This window comes from Rhizopus delemar, genomic scaffold (genome assembly GCF_000149305.1).
Source record: "Rhizopus delemar RA 99-880 supercont3.7 genomic scaffold, whole genome shotgun sequence".
In the NCBI taxonomy this organism is placed as follows: domain Eukaryota; kingdom Fungi; phylum Mucoromycota; class Mucoromycetes; order Mucorales; family Rhizopodaceae; genus Rhizopus; species Rhizopus delemar.
This window is the reverse complement of record NW_027137833.1, coordinates 1,135,330-1,153,013: the sequence shown is the minus strand read 5'-3', so window position 1 is coordinate 1,153,013 and position 17,684 is coordinate 1,135,330. Positions and strand designations below refer to the sequence as shown.

The 17,684-nt window shown below is 34.8% G+C and overlaps 5 protein-coding genes across 5 annotated transcripts; 1 reads left to right on the top strand and 4 right to left on the bottom strand.

Moving 5' to 3' along the window:
* Positions 1-400: 400 nt before the first annotated feature.
* On the top strand, positions 401-1,087 carry RO3G_09635 (uncharacterized protein; the record flags this gene model as incomplete). Its single annotated transcript, XM_067664220.1, has 2 exons — positions 401-543; positions 595-1,087. The coding sequence occupies 2 exons, from the start codon at positions 401-403 to the stop codon at positions 1,085-1,087; spliced, it is 636 nt and encodes a 211-aa protein (XP_067520321.1).
* A 742-nt stretch (positions 1,088-1,829) lies between these two features.
* On the bottom strand, positions 1,830-2,564 carry RO3G_09634 (uncharacterized protein; the record flags this gene model as incomplete). The annotated part of the gene is made up of 1 exon (XM_067664219.1): positions 1,830-2,564. The coding sequence occupies one exon, from the start codon at positions 2,562-2,564 to the stop codon at positions 1,830-1,832; it is 735 nt and encodes a 244-aa protein (XP_067520320.1).
* Positions 2,565-3,030: 466 nt separating this feature from the next.
* RO3G_09633 (uncharacterized protein) lies at positions 3,031-7,097 on the bottom strand (the record flags this gene model as incomplete). The annotated part of the gene is made up of 17 exons (XM_067664218.1): positions 3,031-3,143; positions 3,192-3,309; positions 3,361-3,477; positions 3,525-4,017; positions 4,159-4,268; positions 4,373-4,430; positions 4,492-4,597; positions 4,713-4,958; positions 5,096-5,301; positions 5,348-5,422; positions 5,475-5,787; positions 5,837-6,058; positions 6,110-6,216; positions 6,372-6,555; positions 6,604-6,770; positions 6,824-6,965; positions 7,040-7,097. The coding sequence occupies 17 exons, from the start codon at positions 7,095-7,097 to the stop codon at positions 3,031-3,033; spliced, it is 2,835 nt and encodes a 944-aa protein (XP_067520319.1).
* Positions 7,098-8,976: 1,879 nt separating this feature from the next.
* Positions 8,977-13,097, bottom strand: RO3G_09632 (uncharacterized protein; the record flags this gene model as incomplete). The annotated part of the gene is made up of 4 exons (XM_067664217.1): positions 8,977-9,102; positions 9,153-10,345; positions 10,401-11,313; positions 11,376-13,097. 4 exons carry the CDS (start codon positions 13,095-13,097, stop codon positions 8,977-8,979), a joined length of 3,954 nt encoding a protein of 1,317 aa, XP_067520318.1.
* Positions 13,098-15,265: 2,168 nt separating this feature from the next.
* Positions 15,266-17,160, bottom strand: RO3G_09631 (uncharacterized protein; the record flags this gene model as incomplete). The annotated part of the gene is made up of 8 exons (XM_067664216.1): positions 15,266-15,287; positions 15,475-15,583; positions 15,634-15,726; positions 15,783-16,038; positions 16,101-16,220; positions 16,278-16,340; positions 16,441-16,591; positions 16,649-17,160. 8 exons carry the CDS (start codon positions 17,158-17,160, stop codon positions 15,266-15,268), a joined length of 1,326 nt encoding a protein of 441 aa, XP_067520317.1.
* Between the last annotated feature and the right edge of the window lie 524 nt (positions 17,161-17,684).

Below are 17,684 nucleotides of genomic sequence, written 5' to 3'. Positions count from 1 at the left end.
CAATGGTATGGAAGGACATGAAGACTATTTGAGTAAATTGGTGTGGGCAATTCAGTGGAAAGAAGGATACAGATCATATTCTTTAATATTACTATCTTTTTGGACACTTGTTTGTTTTCATACTTTATTTGTATTATACACACTTCCACTTTGGACATTTATTTTGTATCACTTTAATGATTGTCCGGTATTAAATCAAAACAAACAAGTATTGTCATTACCATCAGTTCATTTAAGCATACGGCAATTCATCAGCTTATGTATTACTTGGATAACAATGATTTATTTTATTGAATTTCATAAAATCATTTGGTTGTCAGCCACCATCCTACTCACATGGAATCACCCAATAGTCAAATTTACTCGTGATGCTTACAATCGGCTTCATACACCGCAATTAATGAAATCACCATCACCGCCACCAGTTGATAAGAAACGAGCAGATCAACTTGACCGTTATTATCGATTTGTTATCATCGAACATCAAAGAAGCTGGTTAGGAAAGTGGACTACTTTATTATTGCCAACTGAAAGACCTGAATGGTAATGTGCATTTTGTACAATATAATGAGTGCATTAAACGTTATTATGTAGGTCAGATGAATATTTACAAAAAGTGCCCTCTATTCATTCTTTTATATTACCACCTTCCACGATAAGAACAAGAGAGAATAATGAGTCGATCAAGACCAGTTGGCAATGGGCAACTCAAGACTGGCAGATTGACTATAATAGAAATGTGGATAAAGATGGCTGGGAATATGGTACTTGGGATTGGAAGTCATGGGCCTCTAAATCAGGCTTAGATATATTCACACGACGCAGATATTGGATAAGAAATGCACGCTTAGAACAACAATCAATCTGCAGTTCACAACCTGTTTCTATTCGCAGCAACACTAGTTTTGTAGAAGACAACTGTTCTTTTTCATCTTCTTCAGTTACTTCTCTTGATTCCTCTCTATCCACCCCACCAAGCTTAATTACATCTTTGCAAAAAAAATCGTCATTGAAGAGTACAAAAAGTCTAAGTTCTTATTCTGTGGAACAACATTGTACAAGTGATCACATTTGGTTGAATCGTTAAAAGAGAGAGAGAAAGGAAAGGAAACATTGTACAGTATTGCTCTTATTATTACTATTGTTACTACTATTATTATTACTACTATTACTACAATTACTACTATTACTACAATTACTACTATTACTACTATTACCACGATTATTATTGTTAATACTACTTTTTACACTTAATTTCTTAATAAACACATTCTTTATTAAATATCTGAATCATCTTCTAATAACTGGGATAATCTATTCATAGTCTTGCTATAACTTGACTTCATAAAGAGACATTCAAGTGACTAATAAACAAATGAGGACATGGAGTTTGAATTATTTGTTCTTTTTTATGTTGTACCTGAGTCCATTTTTGATGTGAATCATGATTCATACATTGTATCTTCATTTGATGCTGAATTGATTGAATGCGTATTATGGGTATTTGGTTTGTTGTTTGTATGATGGAATAGGATTGAATAGGCACTTTTTATATAATAAGAATAACATATTTTAAATATTTTTAGATACTCACTGCTTTTCAATTTACATTCACCTTGTTCAGGCTTATGCACACTCCAATAGAGTGTCTTGGTATAAGGATGGAGCCAAAAGTATCTGGTATGAATACTTTTAATTTTACCTTTTATAGGATGTCTTATGTGCTTTTTTAGTCTTTCACCAATCATTGTTTGTGAAAGAGAAGGTAGATACTTTTGAATTTCATCTTCTTCTAGTTTACATCTTAATTAATTATCCCTCTTTTAAAATCATATACCTTCTTCTTTTCGTTGCATTTCATCCGCTAATGTTTTTCTAGGTTGAGGATGGGATGTAGGGCTTGACTCATTCTCTGAGCATGTACTGTATGCAGCTGTTGCTGAAGGTAAACCCTGATTTGTTTGCTGCATGTTTTCGATTGTATCTTGTGCGTCTCTTAAAAGTCTATCTAATTCAATTGCCTTCTCACGTTCTTTTTCTGTCTCATTCTTAATTTCTTTCATCATCATATTACTACCACTGCTCTGTGCTTCAACAAGTGACATTGAAGTACTAGAGTGATTGATATCCGAATTAATCGTATTCTCTTCTTCTTGTTGTTGTTGCTGCTGCACCTTTTGCAGATGTTGTTGTTGCTGGTGTAATCGATTCAAGAGCTCTTGCTTTTCTTCCTTTAATCTTTTCGTCTCTTTATTCAATTCAGCTAAAATAGATTCATGTTTTACTTGAGATCGAATAGCAACTGTTTGCAGGCTTTTCTGTGCAGCCTTTAGTTCCTCTAGCTCATTTTGCATATAGATTTCTTGCTTCTGATGAGCCCGATGTTCTGCTTGGAGCTTTTGAATGGTTGTCTTTAATTGAGATATTTGAAAAGTTAAATTTTGCTTGGTTGTTTCCAAGTTCCAGATATCTTCCTTGTATCTTTCTTCCATTTCACGTTTATGAGCCAATTGACCTAGAAGCTCGTGCATCTTTTGTTCATATTCCGACCTCTCTGCTTCCATTGCTTCATTTTTTTCTTGCAATAAAGCACGCATTCGGTTGATTTCACACAAGAGGCCACGTCCTATTTCAGTAGCTAATTCAATATCTGATTTATGTGTTGGACTGCTATCATCATCCATCTTTGGCTTAAAATAAGAGGATTAAAGCTAGAAGAAGAAAGAAGAAGAAAAATCATAAAAGGATTTTTTTTCTTTATGAATACGAATGCATATAAAAAAAATAAAATAAAAATAAAAGTCGTCATGTTGAAAGCAATACAAGTAAACAAAGAAAGAGAAAAAAAGGCACTGTCGGAGTAAAATTTAGTTTAAAGGAGGAAAAAAGGGGTTTTTTTTTTTTGCATGTGCTGTTTGAACAAATACACAATACATGTTAGACATACAATTAAATTCCACTGAAAAGGAACAAGTCAGTGATAATTTACGAGAGGAATAATAAAATAGCTTTATTTTATATACGAAATTGTTATTCTTTAATGAAAAGTCCTTTTTCGGAATACTGTTGCTGTGTAGTGTCATAATGATCTAAACCTAATGCTTCATCTTTAGTGAATTTATGATCACTCAGCACATATTCATCTAATAATCAATGAATAAAAATAGCTACAATATAAACTATCTTATTACCCTCTTTAATGTTCGATATAAACTTTGATACGATATTAAACTTGACTTTATTCCATTCTTTATCTTCTAATCCAGTTCTTTCTTGTAATCGCTTTTTAGTGTCTTTAAAAGGCTCATCCTATTCATATAAACGTTAAATAATTCAATGATAATAAAAGCAATAGCAAACCTTGATCACTAAAAATCTAAATGGAACAGAATGTGTTTTAGCTAAATCACGTTGATAATGATACACGCTAATATAAAAATCTTCTTCTCCCTTTTTTAGTTCTTCTTGAGGAACGAGCTATGAAAAGCTTTTGTTTAGGATGAACTCAATAAGTTTAAGCTTACCTCTGCGTAAATCAGCGTGTCTTCAGGGACAATTTGATTCAAACTCAGATCTTCTTTTAATTTATGATTCTCTACTGTAAAGAATCGTATTTCTTGGCCAGTTACTTCCAACTTGTCTTGCAATTCAGCATTTATATCTAGTAATTGTGCATTTTTTTTAACAATAAATTCTGTATAATTAACTTGATTCAGTTTTGGATAGCAAATATTCAACTTGACAAGTTTCTTTTTTTCAAACTCTGATAAACTCATAGTAAGCACATCAAAGAACAATCGCCACGAATCACCTGTATTGGGCATGGTTTGAATAATATCCCAAAGTGTAAGATCTTCGATAGGATGAATAGTAGACCTTGGGTTTCCGTATATATCGGGTGTCATCAATCTTAGGTTCAGTGGATTACAGTTGATGAACTTTCCAAGCCTGTACACAATCTCAGAGTATTGCATGTCTGTTCGGAGAATCAAATCAAAATCATCTGCATAATTATTTCTAGGTACAAATGTAATCAAGACCCGACGTTGCAAGGAGATCAAATAATCAGCCACATTAATCGATGCATATTCATTCTTTAATATTTTAATTCTAAACATAGTCATTATTAAAGAAATAATTTACTATTCAATATCTTACTGCTCAGGTGTTAATTGTCTTTCCACACAAAATATATCACCACTATATACATCATGCTCATCAAATGTGTCATTTCTATCAACCAATTCAATTGTTTCATTATCAACTTCCTATTTAACGTGTTATTTTTCATATTTAGCTATAAACTACAAACAATAGGAACCTCATAAATATTCAAAGGTGTTCCTCTCTCAAATCCACACATCTCATTCACAGCATCTTCAATAGAATAAATAGGATGATCAACATTAATATACAATTTTCCTATTCCTCTACATTAAAAAATTAGTTGGTGTACATCCTATTTGAATTCTTTTGCTATTATCTCCTTACCGAAGTGTTTGAGAACCTTGATCAAACAATTTGATGAATATTAAAATGTCATCAGCATTAGTATCATGAAACAAGGGTAAACCAGTAAGTGGGTCAATGGTAGCAGCTTCCAAATATAATCTTAAATAAGGATATTCTGGATGATTTGCTTGTCTGATTTCCTCCAATGCTTTTTTTCAATTAGCTTTTCTTTTACATCTTAATCAATCAAAGGAACTTACTAAAGTTTTCTTCAGTTTGTTCGAGTGCAATACCAAGTCTCACCGTTTGGTTTTCACGATTCAAAAGAATCCAAAATCTGAAGCAATCACTGGAAGTGTTCAGCTCTTTTGCAATTTCCTCTATAAACATCTTCAACGTCATGTCCTTTCTAACTGTTCGGATGGCAGCAGTTCGACTACTGTCTTTATCATCTTCGAATACTTGAACAAAGTCTGGTCCGGTATTCATGTAAAAGTGATTTTCGCCTACAATATATGCTTTTGTGTATAAATGCTGTTCTGATCTTTGTTTGTTGATCAATTCTATTTCTATTTGCTCCTTTTTAAAGCGTTCCACTGTATATAGATATTAATAGTGGCATAAAAGAGCTTTTAATGCTTACTTAAGTGATCTGGTATATCATCAATCGTCACTTCTTTTAATATTTCTTCTCTCATTGATTCACGAATATAAACAAGCATATAAGCATTAGTAGACCTCTTTACGTTACGTAACTTGGGATGTGTATTCAACATTTCACCACCGTAATTATCCTCTAATACTTCCCTTAATAAAGCTGGAGTTACTCTATCATCATCAAATCTAAACCTATAGCATATTAAGCATCATACCTTGTCTCTCTTTTATTTGTTACCATTTATCTTCTATCGTAGGACGAACAAATGCAAAATAATGACCACCACTGGAATCACCTGTATGTACCAAGACTCTGTTACAAAAGGGTTTATAAAACATACAAATGTATCATCCATATTAATTACCCGTGCAATGCATATCGGTGTGAGGTGGATCGATTTGCTGTATCTGAAAGATAAGGCTCTAAATCTATCACAGGTGGGAATTCATGTCTGTCATTGATCTTGAACATCGCATCCCTCATCATGTCATATTCGAATCTTTTCAATTGTAAATGTAATACAGGAGGGAAACTTTCAAATATGACGCCCTTTTTAGCATCTTGTAATCCATAACCTTCTGCCATGTATTTATTTTCTCCTTCTAGTGTCTCTACTTCAATATAATTTCTGAAAGATTCTTCCAGGTTTTTACAGTTTTTTACATTCAATTGGATGTCTATCAAACTGAGTCAATTGTGATATAAAAAAAGAGGGGGATGACTTACCATAATAATCTTCAGAGCGAGAGGATTCATATTCTACATTAATACATTTGATATAACTCTTCATCTTTCCAACAAATAACCTTTTAATAGAATCTTCTGCTGGTGTACCCTTCATTTTTCTTTCTAGGTTATCTTGTAATAAACGATTGAACTCTTGCACGTCACGTTGCATAAAAGCATCTACTGTATTCCAACCAAATGATCTTGTCACTTCTGTAGTAGCTATCATATATCGCTTAATATAAATTCATATAAAAAAAATTGCCAACTTACAGACAGCATAATTTGAAAATTGAAGGTTAAAGAATAATCGTTGTAATGCGAGTGCAATACTATTACAGGGTTCATCATTATCTGTTGGTATTTGATAAACTGCTAATCTAAAATAGTTTGTAAAGTAAAGTGATTGAAATAAGCTGTTCATATAACAAGTTGCTCCTTGATTATGAAGTCCAACGTATCCAGTTGTCTTTTTTGAATCATAACTACAATACAAAATTAATTTATCTACTTTTTTAAATTCTTACTTTTTTACTTTATAAAGTTATGCCACAAGACACCCGTTTGATCCTTGATTAATCGAACGATTGTTGTTAAAACAACTGTATCATTCACCAAAAATCCAGGTTTATCATTTATGCCTTCTTTTAGTTCTTTATGACTAATGAATCCTGTAAAACCCCAATCTGCTTCCAATTTACTAAATCGATGTTGTGCGGCTATCATAAATATTAGTTTAATACATAAAAAGATGATATGGTTTATACCATGTGTAATATAACAACTAGGATCATCAGGATTTGATATGCATATCAAGAATTGTGCGCACGCATGAAAGTCTTCTTGACAATCTTCTTCCAAAGAGGAAGAAAGCTCTAAATAAGTTGATACTACGTCATTTTGATTATTGCCATTAGGGAACAATAATAAACTCCTATTATTTTTAAAGATCAACACAAATGCATAAAATAGATTGAATCCACTTACCATTTTAGACCTTCTGTTTCAAACACGGGCCCTTTGACTCTATTTTCAAGATCACTCCAGTTATTTATTCTCCACGTAGAACAATAAGTTCCCAAGGCTTCTTCTTGAGTAAATGGCATACATTGATCAGCAATCGCTTGAACTTTTGTGAATGAATGTTTTAGTGTGTGTGTGTGAAAAACAAATCTCGTGTCTTTTTTTTTTATTATTATTTACAATCGTTTGGTAAAGTGTATTTTGGTACAGTAATCTCGGTTTTTAACTTTGAATTCATTTTCTTTTTTTTTTTCTTTTTTTTTTACAAAAAAAAATAGAAGGAAAAAAAGGGGATAGGAATTCAAAAATCACGTCCCCCCTCTGTTCTCTTTCTCTGTCTTTCTGTGTCTCTCTCTCTTTCAAAGGAACTTTTCATCTCAACTCATCTCAGCAAAGTGACTTTATTTTAAAGCAAGAGTTTGATTTGCATATGATTATTAAATAAGGTTATGATCCGTTTGTATTTAAAACATTCTTTATGCATCTTTATAAATATCTGGATTGAAATAAACCAAGACAATACAAGTCAGCATATCTTTTATTTTCTTCATATTTTTTGTAAGATTAGAAAGTGAATAAAGTATTTGTGATTAAATGGATTCTTTTTCTTGTATTTTTAACAAGAATTTATTGCATGAATTATTTAATGTAGACTGTATTATAACAAGCAGTTGTCAATTCCATTTGTTTTGTTTCTATTAATGATAGTATAAATAGTAACTTGGGTTACTTTAATTCCTTAAACAGTTCTATATTTAAGCTTAAGATGGTAACATAGAGACTTTAAAGATAGCTTCATAACAAGAGAACAATAAGCAAAACATGATTATTTTTAATAACACGTTCAACTCGATTTATTCTTTCTGAGAGCATCTTGGAGCCATCCAACCCCTTTCTTCTATTCAATAAGAATAGGACCAATCATCTTTGTCCAAGCATTCTAATTGACTTGATATTTCATGTCTTTTTAGTTCCTGGTGATATACTCTTGCGCTGAAACGGTAAGCGAATTGGACAAGTATTGTTCATTTGGATCAAATGGACTTGTCAGTAGCTTTTGATTCTTTACACAATGCCATAATACATAATAAAGAAAAAAGCGTGGTGATTCTTGGTTTGTCAAGCTTATTCAGTAAATGCAGATAATTAGGTAAACATTTCTGTCATTTTTTATTTGAAGGATTTAAATGGGCATTCCCTAAAGAAATTAGTGGTAATTAAATCGACCGTTAACCGTGCTTTGTGAGAGCAGTACAGCAATAGAGAAGTAAGATAAGGCTCATAATGTAATTGTGGACAGTGTTAGTTTCTGCTATTATAAAAATGGCGTTATCTTCCTTGAAAAATCCAAATTTGCCTTACAATTTCTTTCATCCTTACTCGCCAGCACTAGCCATATGGGCAAGGGACTTTAAACAGAGAAAAGAAAGCAAAGTGGATTATTGTTTCTGATCAAGGATAATTTATCTTGAAATAAGAATAGTAGAAATATATAGTTATCTATAGAGTAGCCGCAGTAGTAACATAATGTTCATTTTGATCTCCTTATCCTCTCAGGCCTTTTGTCCGAAATCAAGTATAGCTTTGTTCTTTATAGTTTAGCAACTATAATGAGGGGCTTTGTCCCTCTTGTTGTTAACAGGAAACCAAGGCTCTGGTTTTCTATCTTTGACTTCCACATGTGTCCCTTATTTTACACTATCAGCAAGGTGACACCGATCACCTTTGTTTAGATTAAAAAAAAATGTTATGTCAGAACTTTATTAACTTTGATTTTGCTTGCATTTCTACAGTGCTTGGAGTGATGCCTTTGAACATGTGCTGATTTGTACAGATTTTTCCATTAAACTTTTGTTGATCAAACTAATTTTGGATCAATATAAGGCATCGTTAATGTGTAAAGAAATGATCAAATGTTTCATTTTTTTTTATCAGAGACATGAAAAAGGAACACAGTACAATATGAGATGAGGATTATAAAAGCTAAAAAATACGTGTACGAATGGCTTGATTAATATGAAAAAGTAAATTTTATTATTTTATTGAAATTAAAAAATTATTTCTTGTACATATGATATTATAGTGTGTATATTGTTTTATAATAGTATTAAATACAGCTAATTTGCGTTGAGTGATTGTTGATAGACTAATTCACTATAAAAGCCTTTTAATTCCAAAAGTTCCCAATGAGTACCTTGTTCAATAACACGACCATCTTTCACAACACAAATAATATCAGCATTCTATCAAATGAAATAAGTAAAAATGAATAAAGGACGCATTTTCTTTTTACCTGAATTGTAGAGAGACGGTGGGCGATCGTAATTGTAGTACGACCACCTTCTTCTAGAATGTTATCAATAGCAGCTTGAACCAGTTTTTCGCTTTCAGAATCTAAGGCTGAGGTAGCCTCATCCAACAAAAGGACTCTAGGTTTACGAATCAAAGCTCGAGCAATAGCAATACGTTGTTTTTGTCCTCCCGAGAGCTGAGAGCCCTTGTCACCAACACGTGTATCATAACCGTCGGGTAAACTGACAATAAACTTGTGAATGTTGGCAGCCTTACAAGCTGCTTCAACTTGTTCTTGAGTGACTTCAATACTTTCATCAACACCAAAACGAATATTTTCACCAATAGTCATATCAAACAAAACAGGTTCTTGACCGACCAAGGCCATATGATTACGCAAATTGCTTAAAGAGTAATTTTTCACATTATTATCATCAAGACGAACAGTACCAGACACAGGATCATACCAACGCTGAAGCATACCAATAGTAGTGGATTTACCGCAACCTGAGGGACCGACAAGAGCAATCGTCTGACCATTTTTACCAGTAAGATTGAATTCTCCATCAAAAATAGCAACATCAGGACGAGCAGGGTATCGAAAGGCAATGTTTTCAAAAGAAATGTCACCCTTAATTTGATCGTGGTTAGGTTCAATGCCCTCAAGGTCTGGATCAATGGTAGGCTGACGTTCCAAAATCTCAAATGCAGCGATAGCAGAAAACTTGGCCTTGGACAACGTAGAGGTAAAAACAGAAGCACGGCCAACACCTTGAGCAGTAATCATGATAGCCATCAAACAAGTATACATTTGGTTAAAGTCAATCATGCCACTTGCTATAAAGTGTGTACCAGCATAAAAAGCAACGGCATTGGTATAAAGAGTAATACCCTGTTGAAGAGCATAACCGATTGAGGACAAGTAGGCCTTACGTTGAGCAAGATGATGAGGATGATCAGTGGCACGATGATATCTAGTTTCAAAATAAGATTGCTTGTTTAAAGCTGCTACAGTACGAATTTCTTTGATGGCTTCACCAGCGACTTCGCCACTTTGTTCATTAGCTTTCTTTGTTTTGTCCTCGAATCCTCGATGGATTTTGGATTCGTAGCCAGTAGCAAAACCAATAAAAGGAGCCATACAAAGAACAACAAGAGTTAAAGCCCAAGTATGAGAGAAGGCAATGGATAAACCTTATTAAAATATAGTTATAATAATTTATTTTGCAACACGAATTATTCTATTTACCTGTGATAGCCGTGACGATGATTTGAGTAATATCACCCCATGTTTTTGTAACAAGTTCATTTACATTCTTGGAATCTGTGGCAAGCTTTGATGTAAGAGCACCAAGAGAATTATCTTCCTGATCATAGAATCCAATTTCTTGTCTCATAAAAGCGCGGAAAATATCTCCACGAAGACGTTTAGTGTAGCGTTCTCCAGCAGTTTCGAATGAAATGACTTGAAGAGAAAATCCAAAGAAAGCAATGAGACCAATAATGACAAACAAGAAAGAATAAAGATTAGTACCGCTCATAGGACCGGGAGCTGGTACATTAGGCGATATGAGTAGTGTGATAACCTTGGCAAAAACAAGAGCAAAACAAGGAAACACTGCACCAGCAATTGCTGCACCGCATACACCAGTTGCCAAGAAATGCCATTCTGGGCGCATTTGCTTCAAGACCTTGGTTAACGGAACATCTTTCATTTTGACACCCTTACGCTCTTCTTTCTCCTTGCGAAGTTTGATTTGATAAGCATCCACAGAAGAGGAGCCTGTAGTCGTCTTGAACAAGTGTTTCTCTATGTCTTTTTCATCTAAATTTTCGTCATTCGCATACAGTTTCCCTTGAGCAAATTCCATCTCTTCACGTTTTAATAGCTCTTCGGCGTCAGTTTCTTCAACTATTCTACCTACTTCCTTCGTGGCAATTTCTTGTTTTTTAACCAGATCAGCATAAACACCACCAAGAGCGAGCAATTCATTGTGTGTGCCTTTTTCAACCAATTCACCTTGTTGCATGACAACAATGAGGTCTGCATTACGAATTGTAGAAAGACGATGAGCAATGACAATCGTAGTACGGTCAGCAGAAGCAGCATCCAAAGCAGCTTGAACCAAGCGTTCCGATTGAGTGTCGAGAGCAGAAGTGGCCTAAGTAAAAGAAATAAAGTGAGTTGCCTTGCTATAATAAAACTATGTATATCATTTATTACTTCATCTAGCAAAAGAATAGGAGGATTTTTGAGAATAGCACGAGCAATAGCGATACGCTGCTTTTGACCACCGGAAAGCATACCACCATGTTCACCAACCAATGTATCGTAACCATCAGTAAGTTGAGATATAAAATTGTGGCAATTGGCTTTTTTACAGGCTTGAATGATTTCTTCATTAGTCACCTGCTTATCGATACCCATAAGCAAGTTTTGTTTGATTGTCATATTGAACAATACAGGTTCTTGACTAACAACACCAATTTGACTGCGAAGCCAAGCAACATTATATTCACGAAGGTCGCGACCGTTAAACATTACACATCCTTCAAGAGGATCATAAAAACGCTGAATGAGTTGTACACTTGTTGATTTGCCAGAGCCAGAAGGACCAACAAATGCAACGGTCATACCAGGGTGAATCTTGAGATTGAGCTTCTTCAAGATGGTGATGTCTGGACGAGTAGGGTACTTGAACATGACATCTTTGAATTCGATCTCAGAACTGAATTTCTCGGGCTTTAACCCTTCAGGGCTATCAACATCAATTTCAGGAACGCGACTAATAGTGTTATAGATCTTGTAAGCAGCACCGCAACCGCTAGAAACAGCAGACAAGTTTGGAGGTAGCTGTAGTAAGGCCATAGCACCAATGATCATAGCAAAGAAAACGACCATAACATCAGAACCAGTCATGACTTGCTCACGTGTTAGCTTAGAACCATACCAGAAAGAGAGGGCATAAGTACAGAAGAGAGTAAACATAAAACCTCCAAAGCCAAAGCCAAGGATTTGGCCACGTCGAATACCTGTCTTCATAGCTTTTTCCAGTCGTTGAGAGTAAAGAACAGCAAAGCGGTTCTGAAGAGAAAAGGAATAGACAGTTCGAATACCAGAAAAAACTTGTTCGGCAACAGAACCAGCTTCAGCATATGAATTTTGAGCTTTCAAAGTATATTTCGTAATGAAATAACCCATAGCAGCGCCTGTGCCAGCCATAACAGGAAGGGTAGCAAGAATGACTACAGCCAGCCTCCAGCCTTTGACAAAAGCAGTGATAACACCCGCCAAGAATTGCCCAGTACACATGATAAGGAGACCAAATTTTTCTGAAATACCATCTTGGATTAACTGGGTATCGGTAGCAAGACGGGTTGTAAGTGATCCTTCTTCAGCTTTGTCAAACCACGACATGTCTTGGCGGAGAATGGCATGAACGTACTTGTTACGTATCCGGCGGACTTGATTTTCGCCTGTTAAAACCCAAAAGCATTGAGCAATATAAGCAGCAACGAGGACACCAGTACCCATGTAAACAAAGATTAATACAAGTGGGTGGGAATCTTGAACAAGGTTTTCATAATTTCCAGAAGCCATAGCTGACCCAATCGTTGTCATAAATTTACCAAAAATAATGATCGATATAGGTTGCATAGCTCCAATACCAGCTGAAAATATAATGGCAGTAAAAATCATTAAAAGTTCGAGTTTTGTAGCGAAACGAAATAATTTGTAGATTGGAACTGCAGGTTGTTTCTTTTTCTTTTCTTTCTCCTTTCCATCTTTATTTTTGTCTGATTCGGTTGTCTTTGTATATTTAGCAGCTGCAATTTCCTCTATTAATAACTTGTCTTCATGTTTTTCGTTAGGTGAATTTGATTTGATCCTTTCATCGGATTTAACAGTTGACGAAGACCTTGAAGGCTTGAGAGCCACTGTCATGATCTACTATTTAGAATGGAACGATAGTAACAAATAAGAAAAAGAAAGCATGAGACTTTTATAATATTTTGTTATGTAACACAAGGGCATTGGGCTCACCCGGAAACATTTACTCCGGAAGAACAAAGGTGAATTTTTTTCTGTTATTGGTGCAACTTCAATAGTTAACAAATATTGGTCAATTCAGTTGGGTGGCATCACGATATTTGTTTTCAACTCATCTTTTCGGCACCTTATTCCATGCCTAATTTGTTGATTTGACAAATAATTCCAAATCAAGAAATAAAAAAAAAAGACTTTCCCAAGCACTTTTATTATTGATTGTATTGTTTTGTCATTGATCTTAAAACACTCAAATCATTTTCTAGTGTGTCTTTTTCTAATGTAAGCATTACGATTCTTTGTCTAGTATATTCTATTAGCTATTTTCCTATCTATTGTACTACATTGATAAACTTACGCGTTCTTTTCTTTGACTGTATCCGGTACTGAATCACTGTAACCTTGTTTGTTCATTCGAGTGCGTAACTTTTCCAAATCGCTTATGATTTTAGACATTTTTTTAGTCATCTGCGTATTTTTGTTTTTAATTGCTTCACGGATATCAATTCCTTTTGCTGCGGCGTTTTCCAATTGTGCCCGAATAATGTGTGGAGTTGGTACAAATATTTTTAAATTCTCGTCAATCACTTTCACTGTCCAGTTGCTTATATCATCCGGCTTATATATATTTCTACTTGTAAGTAACATGTTTTACTCATTTTATGCGCATATTACCTGTTTATCAGATAATTGGATGTCGGAAGCTTTTACAAAATTCTTGATTTCGTTCATATATGATTGGAGTGGCTCACCTAATGATCTCATTTCACTGCACCAAATGACAAATGGAAGCTCTTTTCCGATACTTATTTGATGACCCTGCCTAAGTGACCTTGAAGCGTGAATAATAGAAAGAACGATCTAGAAGGAAACGTGAGAAAGGAAGATAAAGTAGGTCGATATTAGTATGAGCCTAAGCTAACCTTGAAGTGATCTTCTACGCCTTTATCATAGAAATGATTAAATTGATCTGGGGTTGGATATTCCTCGACCATGATTGATGGAGATTCCTTTTGCTGAAGTATTGGCAACTTTGATTTCATATGTTGCCACAGTTCCTAATTTAAGAGAGCATGAATATTTTATTTTTGTTTTTAAAACAACATACTTCTGTTACGAATGGCATAAAAGGATGCGCCAGACGTAAAGATATATCCATACACGTATATAATATTCTCAGTGTCTCCTGCTATTATTCGAATGTATGAGAAAAGCAAAAACGAAAATAAAGAGTCAGGACCCAGAATGAATTAAGATGAGAATGTAACTTACTTTGTCATGATGTTCTGATCTATTTAAGGCTGATTTGGAGAATTCAACATAAACATCGCACACATCTTCTACAATAAATCTACGTAAAGCATCTGTTGCTTCAAATAAGCGGTGATTCTCGAAAGCTGATTGGCATCTTGATACTGTATCAGCCATTCTGGATAAAATAAATCGATTTACAAGAGTCATTTGATCGCTACTGCTCAAATCAAAACTTGCAAGTATAGGATCGTGTTCAAATTTACTTAATCCAAACTTGAATAAATTCCAAAGCTTGTTGCAAAAGTAAGATGTCTGAACAACATTTGAAATATCCAAATTGATTTGTCTCGATTGTTGTGTATATTGTATTAATGCAAATCTGAGTGAATCTGTTCCACAGCTAGGTATACCATTTGGATATTCTTTTTCTAAGTTTTTGATGCTCCTATTCAAGTTGAATATACTAGTGAGTCATTCGATATGTTTATGGTCAATTTTCACTCACACTTTGATTTCCTTTTGAGGAAGGTTTGACTTTAATAAGTCTTCTTTCATTTTATCTAAACTGACGCCTTCAATAACATGAAGTGGGTCGATTACGTTGCCAAGTGACTTGGACATTTTGCGTCCCTGAGCGTCTCGTACCTGCACATACATGGGATTATTATTCGTGTTGTTTATATCGTGCTACTGTAACAATACCATAGCATGTAAATAAATAGTTTCAAATGGTGCTTTGTGCCCAGTAAAGTAATTGCTGAGCATAGCCATTCGAGCAACCCAGAAGAATAAGATATCGAATCCAGTTTCCATCACTTGAAGAGGATATCGGGACTATATTCACCTATCAATCTTTTTTTCTCTTTTTGTGTAACAATCACTTACGGGAATCTTTGTGTTTTGCAAGCCATCCCATCCGGAAGCAGAAAGGGGTAATAAAGCTGAAGAAAACCAAGTATCTAAGACGTCCTCATCCTAAATATATTTTAATATGTCATTCCCTTCATTTTCTCTTTTTTACTTCACCTTGATAAGCTCAAAATCAACATTCTTGGCATAGCCCTTGTCCGCCAAGAGCTTTTCAGCATTGGCCTTGGCAGTTTCCCTGTCATGTCCGGTTACCCAAAGATCTGCAAAAGAAACGGTTAAATATTATAACCGATTAGTCAAAATATGTTACCTTGGTTAGGTTGCACATTAAGCTTGATCTGGTAAGCAGGTATTTCGTGACCCCACCATAACTGTCTTGATATACACCAATCTTGTATATTGTCTATAAAGCTGAATAAGCATACATATCCCTACGTTTTTTATAATGTACTGTTTTACCAAGCCATCTGTACCAATCGTTAGTGTATTGTTCAGGTAATATTTTCATTTTTCCATCTTGAACTTGTTTCTTAGATACCTTGGCCAAGTCTTGACAATTCAGATACCACTGAGGTTGTATAAGAGGCTCAATGATATCACCAGAACGAGAACAAAGAGCAATACGCATTACATGTTTATCATTTCTACCCTTGTAACTTCCTATTTCTTCTAGTTTTTTAATAACATCATATCTTACTTCAAATCGATCGCGACCCTATGGGAATCGATTAAGGTTTTAATCTAATAATCATACTTTATACATATTTGGCAACTTACGACCCATTCGGATATTCCGCATTTTTCATTGAGTTTGCCTGTTTTGTCAAATATGCTTTCAATAGGAAGGTTGTGACGACGAGCGCATGCATAGTCATTTGGATCATGAGCAGGTGTAACCTACATATTTTTTTAAGAGGTCTGTAATACACTCTATCTTTTTTTCTGTATCTATACCTTGACTACACCAGTGCCAAACTCCATGTCTACAAGATCTTTGTCGCAAACAATAGGAATTTCCTTTTTGAGTATAGTATGATATACAGATTTACCATGCAAGCTCTAAAACAAACATTCCTTCAAACAAACCGCCCAATCTTTGCTCATTCTTCTCATTTACCTTATATCTTTCATCGCTAGGATGAATAGCGACCGCGCAATCACCCAACATAGTTTCAATACGTGTTGTTGATACTATGAGTTCTTTTATGCCGTCTTTTTCTGGATTAACCACTTGATAAGAGAAATTGTGCAAGACACCAAATTCAACCCTATGTTTTTCTTTAACTACCCTTTCGTATTTATTTGATCCACAAGACAGTACTTACGGCTCAGATCTCCCGGGCAATTGTATCAATGTTTTCCCCTGAATATCCTTGTAATCTACTTCAATGTCTGAAATGACTGTTTCTAGTGCACAGCACCAATTGACAAGTCTTGTATCACGATATATAAGCCCGTCTTTGTGCAATTTCATAAATGCATTTTCCACAGCCTTTGTCCTCTTTGCGTCCATTGTAAAGAATTCTTCGTCCCAATCCAGTGAAGCACCCATTCTTCTCATTTGATGTAAAATACGATCACCATATTTTTGCTTCCAATTCCAAATTTCTTTTACGAACGCAGCCCGTCCCATATCATGGCGTGTCAGACCATGTTCCTTCATCAACATTTTCTCTACAACTGATTGTGTTCCAATACCTGCATGGTCTGTTCCGGGGATCCATTTGACATCGAACCCATTCATTCTTCGCCAACGCACCATGGCGTCTTCTATACTGAAAGTCAATGCGTGACCAATATGCAGAGAGCCTGTCACATTAGGTGGTGGGGTAATCATGGTAAATGGTGGTCCCTTTGATTGTTGTTTCGAGAAGTCTGCACTACTCGCTTTAAAAAATCCTCGCTTATTCCACCAGTCATACCAGCCGTCCTCTACTGCTTTAGCATTGTAAGTTGACAGAAAAGGTTTGTTTGGTTTTTCTAAGAGTGCAAATGTCTTGGGAGGTTTATTGCTAGTTGACTGTTTCAGCAGGGTATTATGTGGTTTAGTTGTTAGAAAACGCCTAGAGACAGATCCATACTTTTGCATTCTTTTTCTTTAGAAAAAAAAAGCCTATGCCCTGTTAGATAGTGTGATAAACAATTGAACCGTCACGGCTGTATTATAACTCAGTAGTAATGTGCACTCCAGTTATTACAATCAATATTCACATCTATCAATTCAATCTTTAACGCAGTCATTCATCATCACATGTTGTGTTATCACTTACTACTTAATGAAATAATATAAATATGAACGAACTACCAGAAAATATACATTATTCTTTCTTTTTAACATGCTTATTAAAGCTCAGTAAAAAA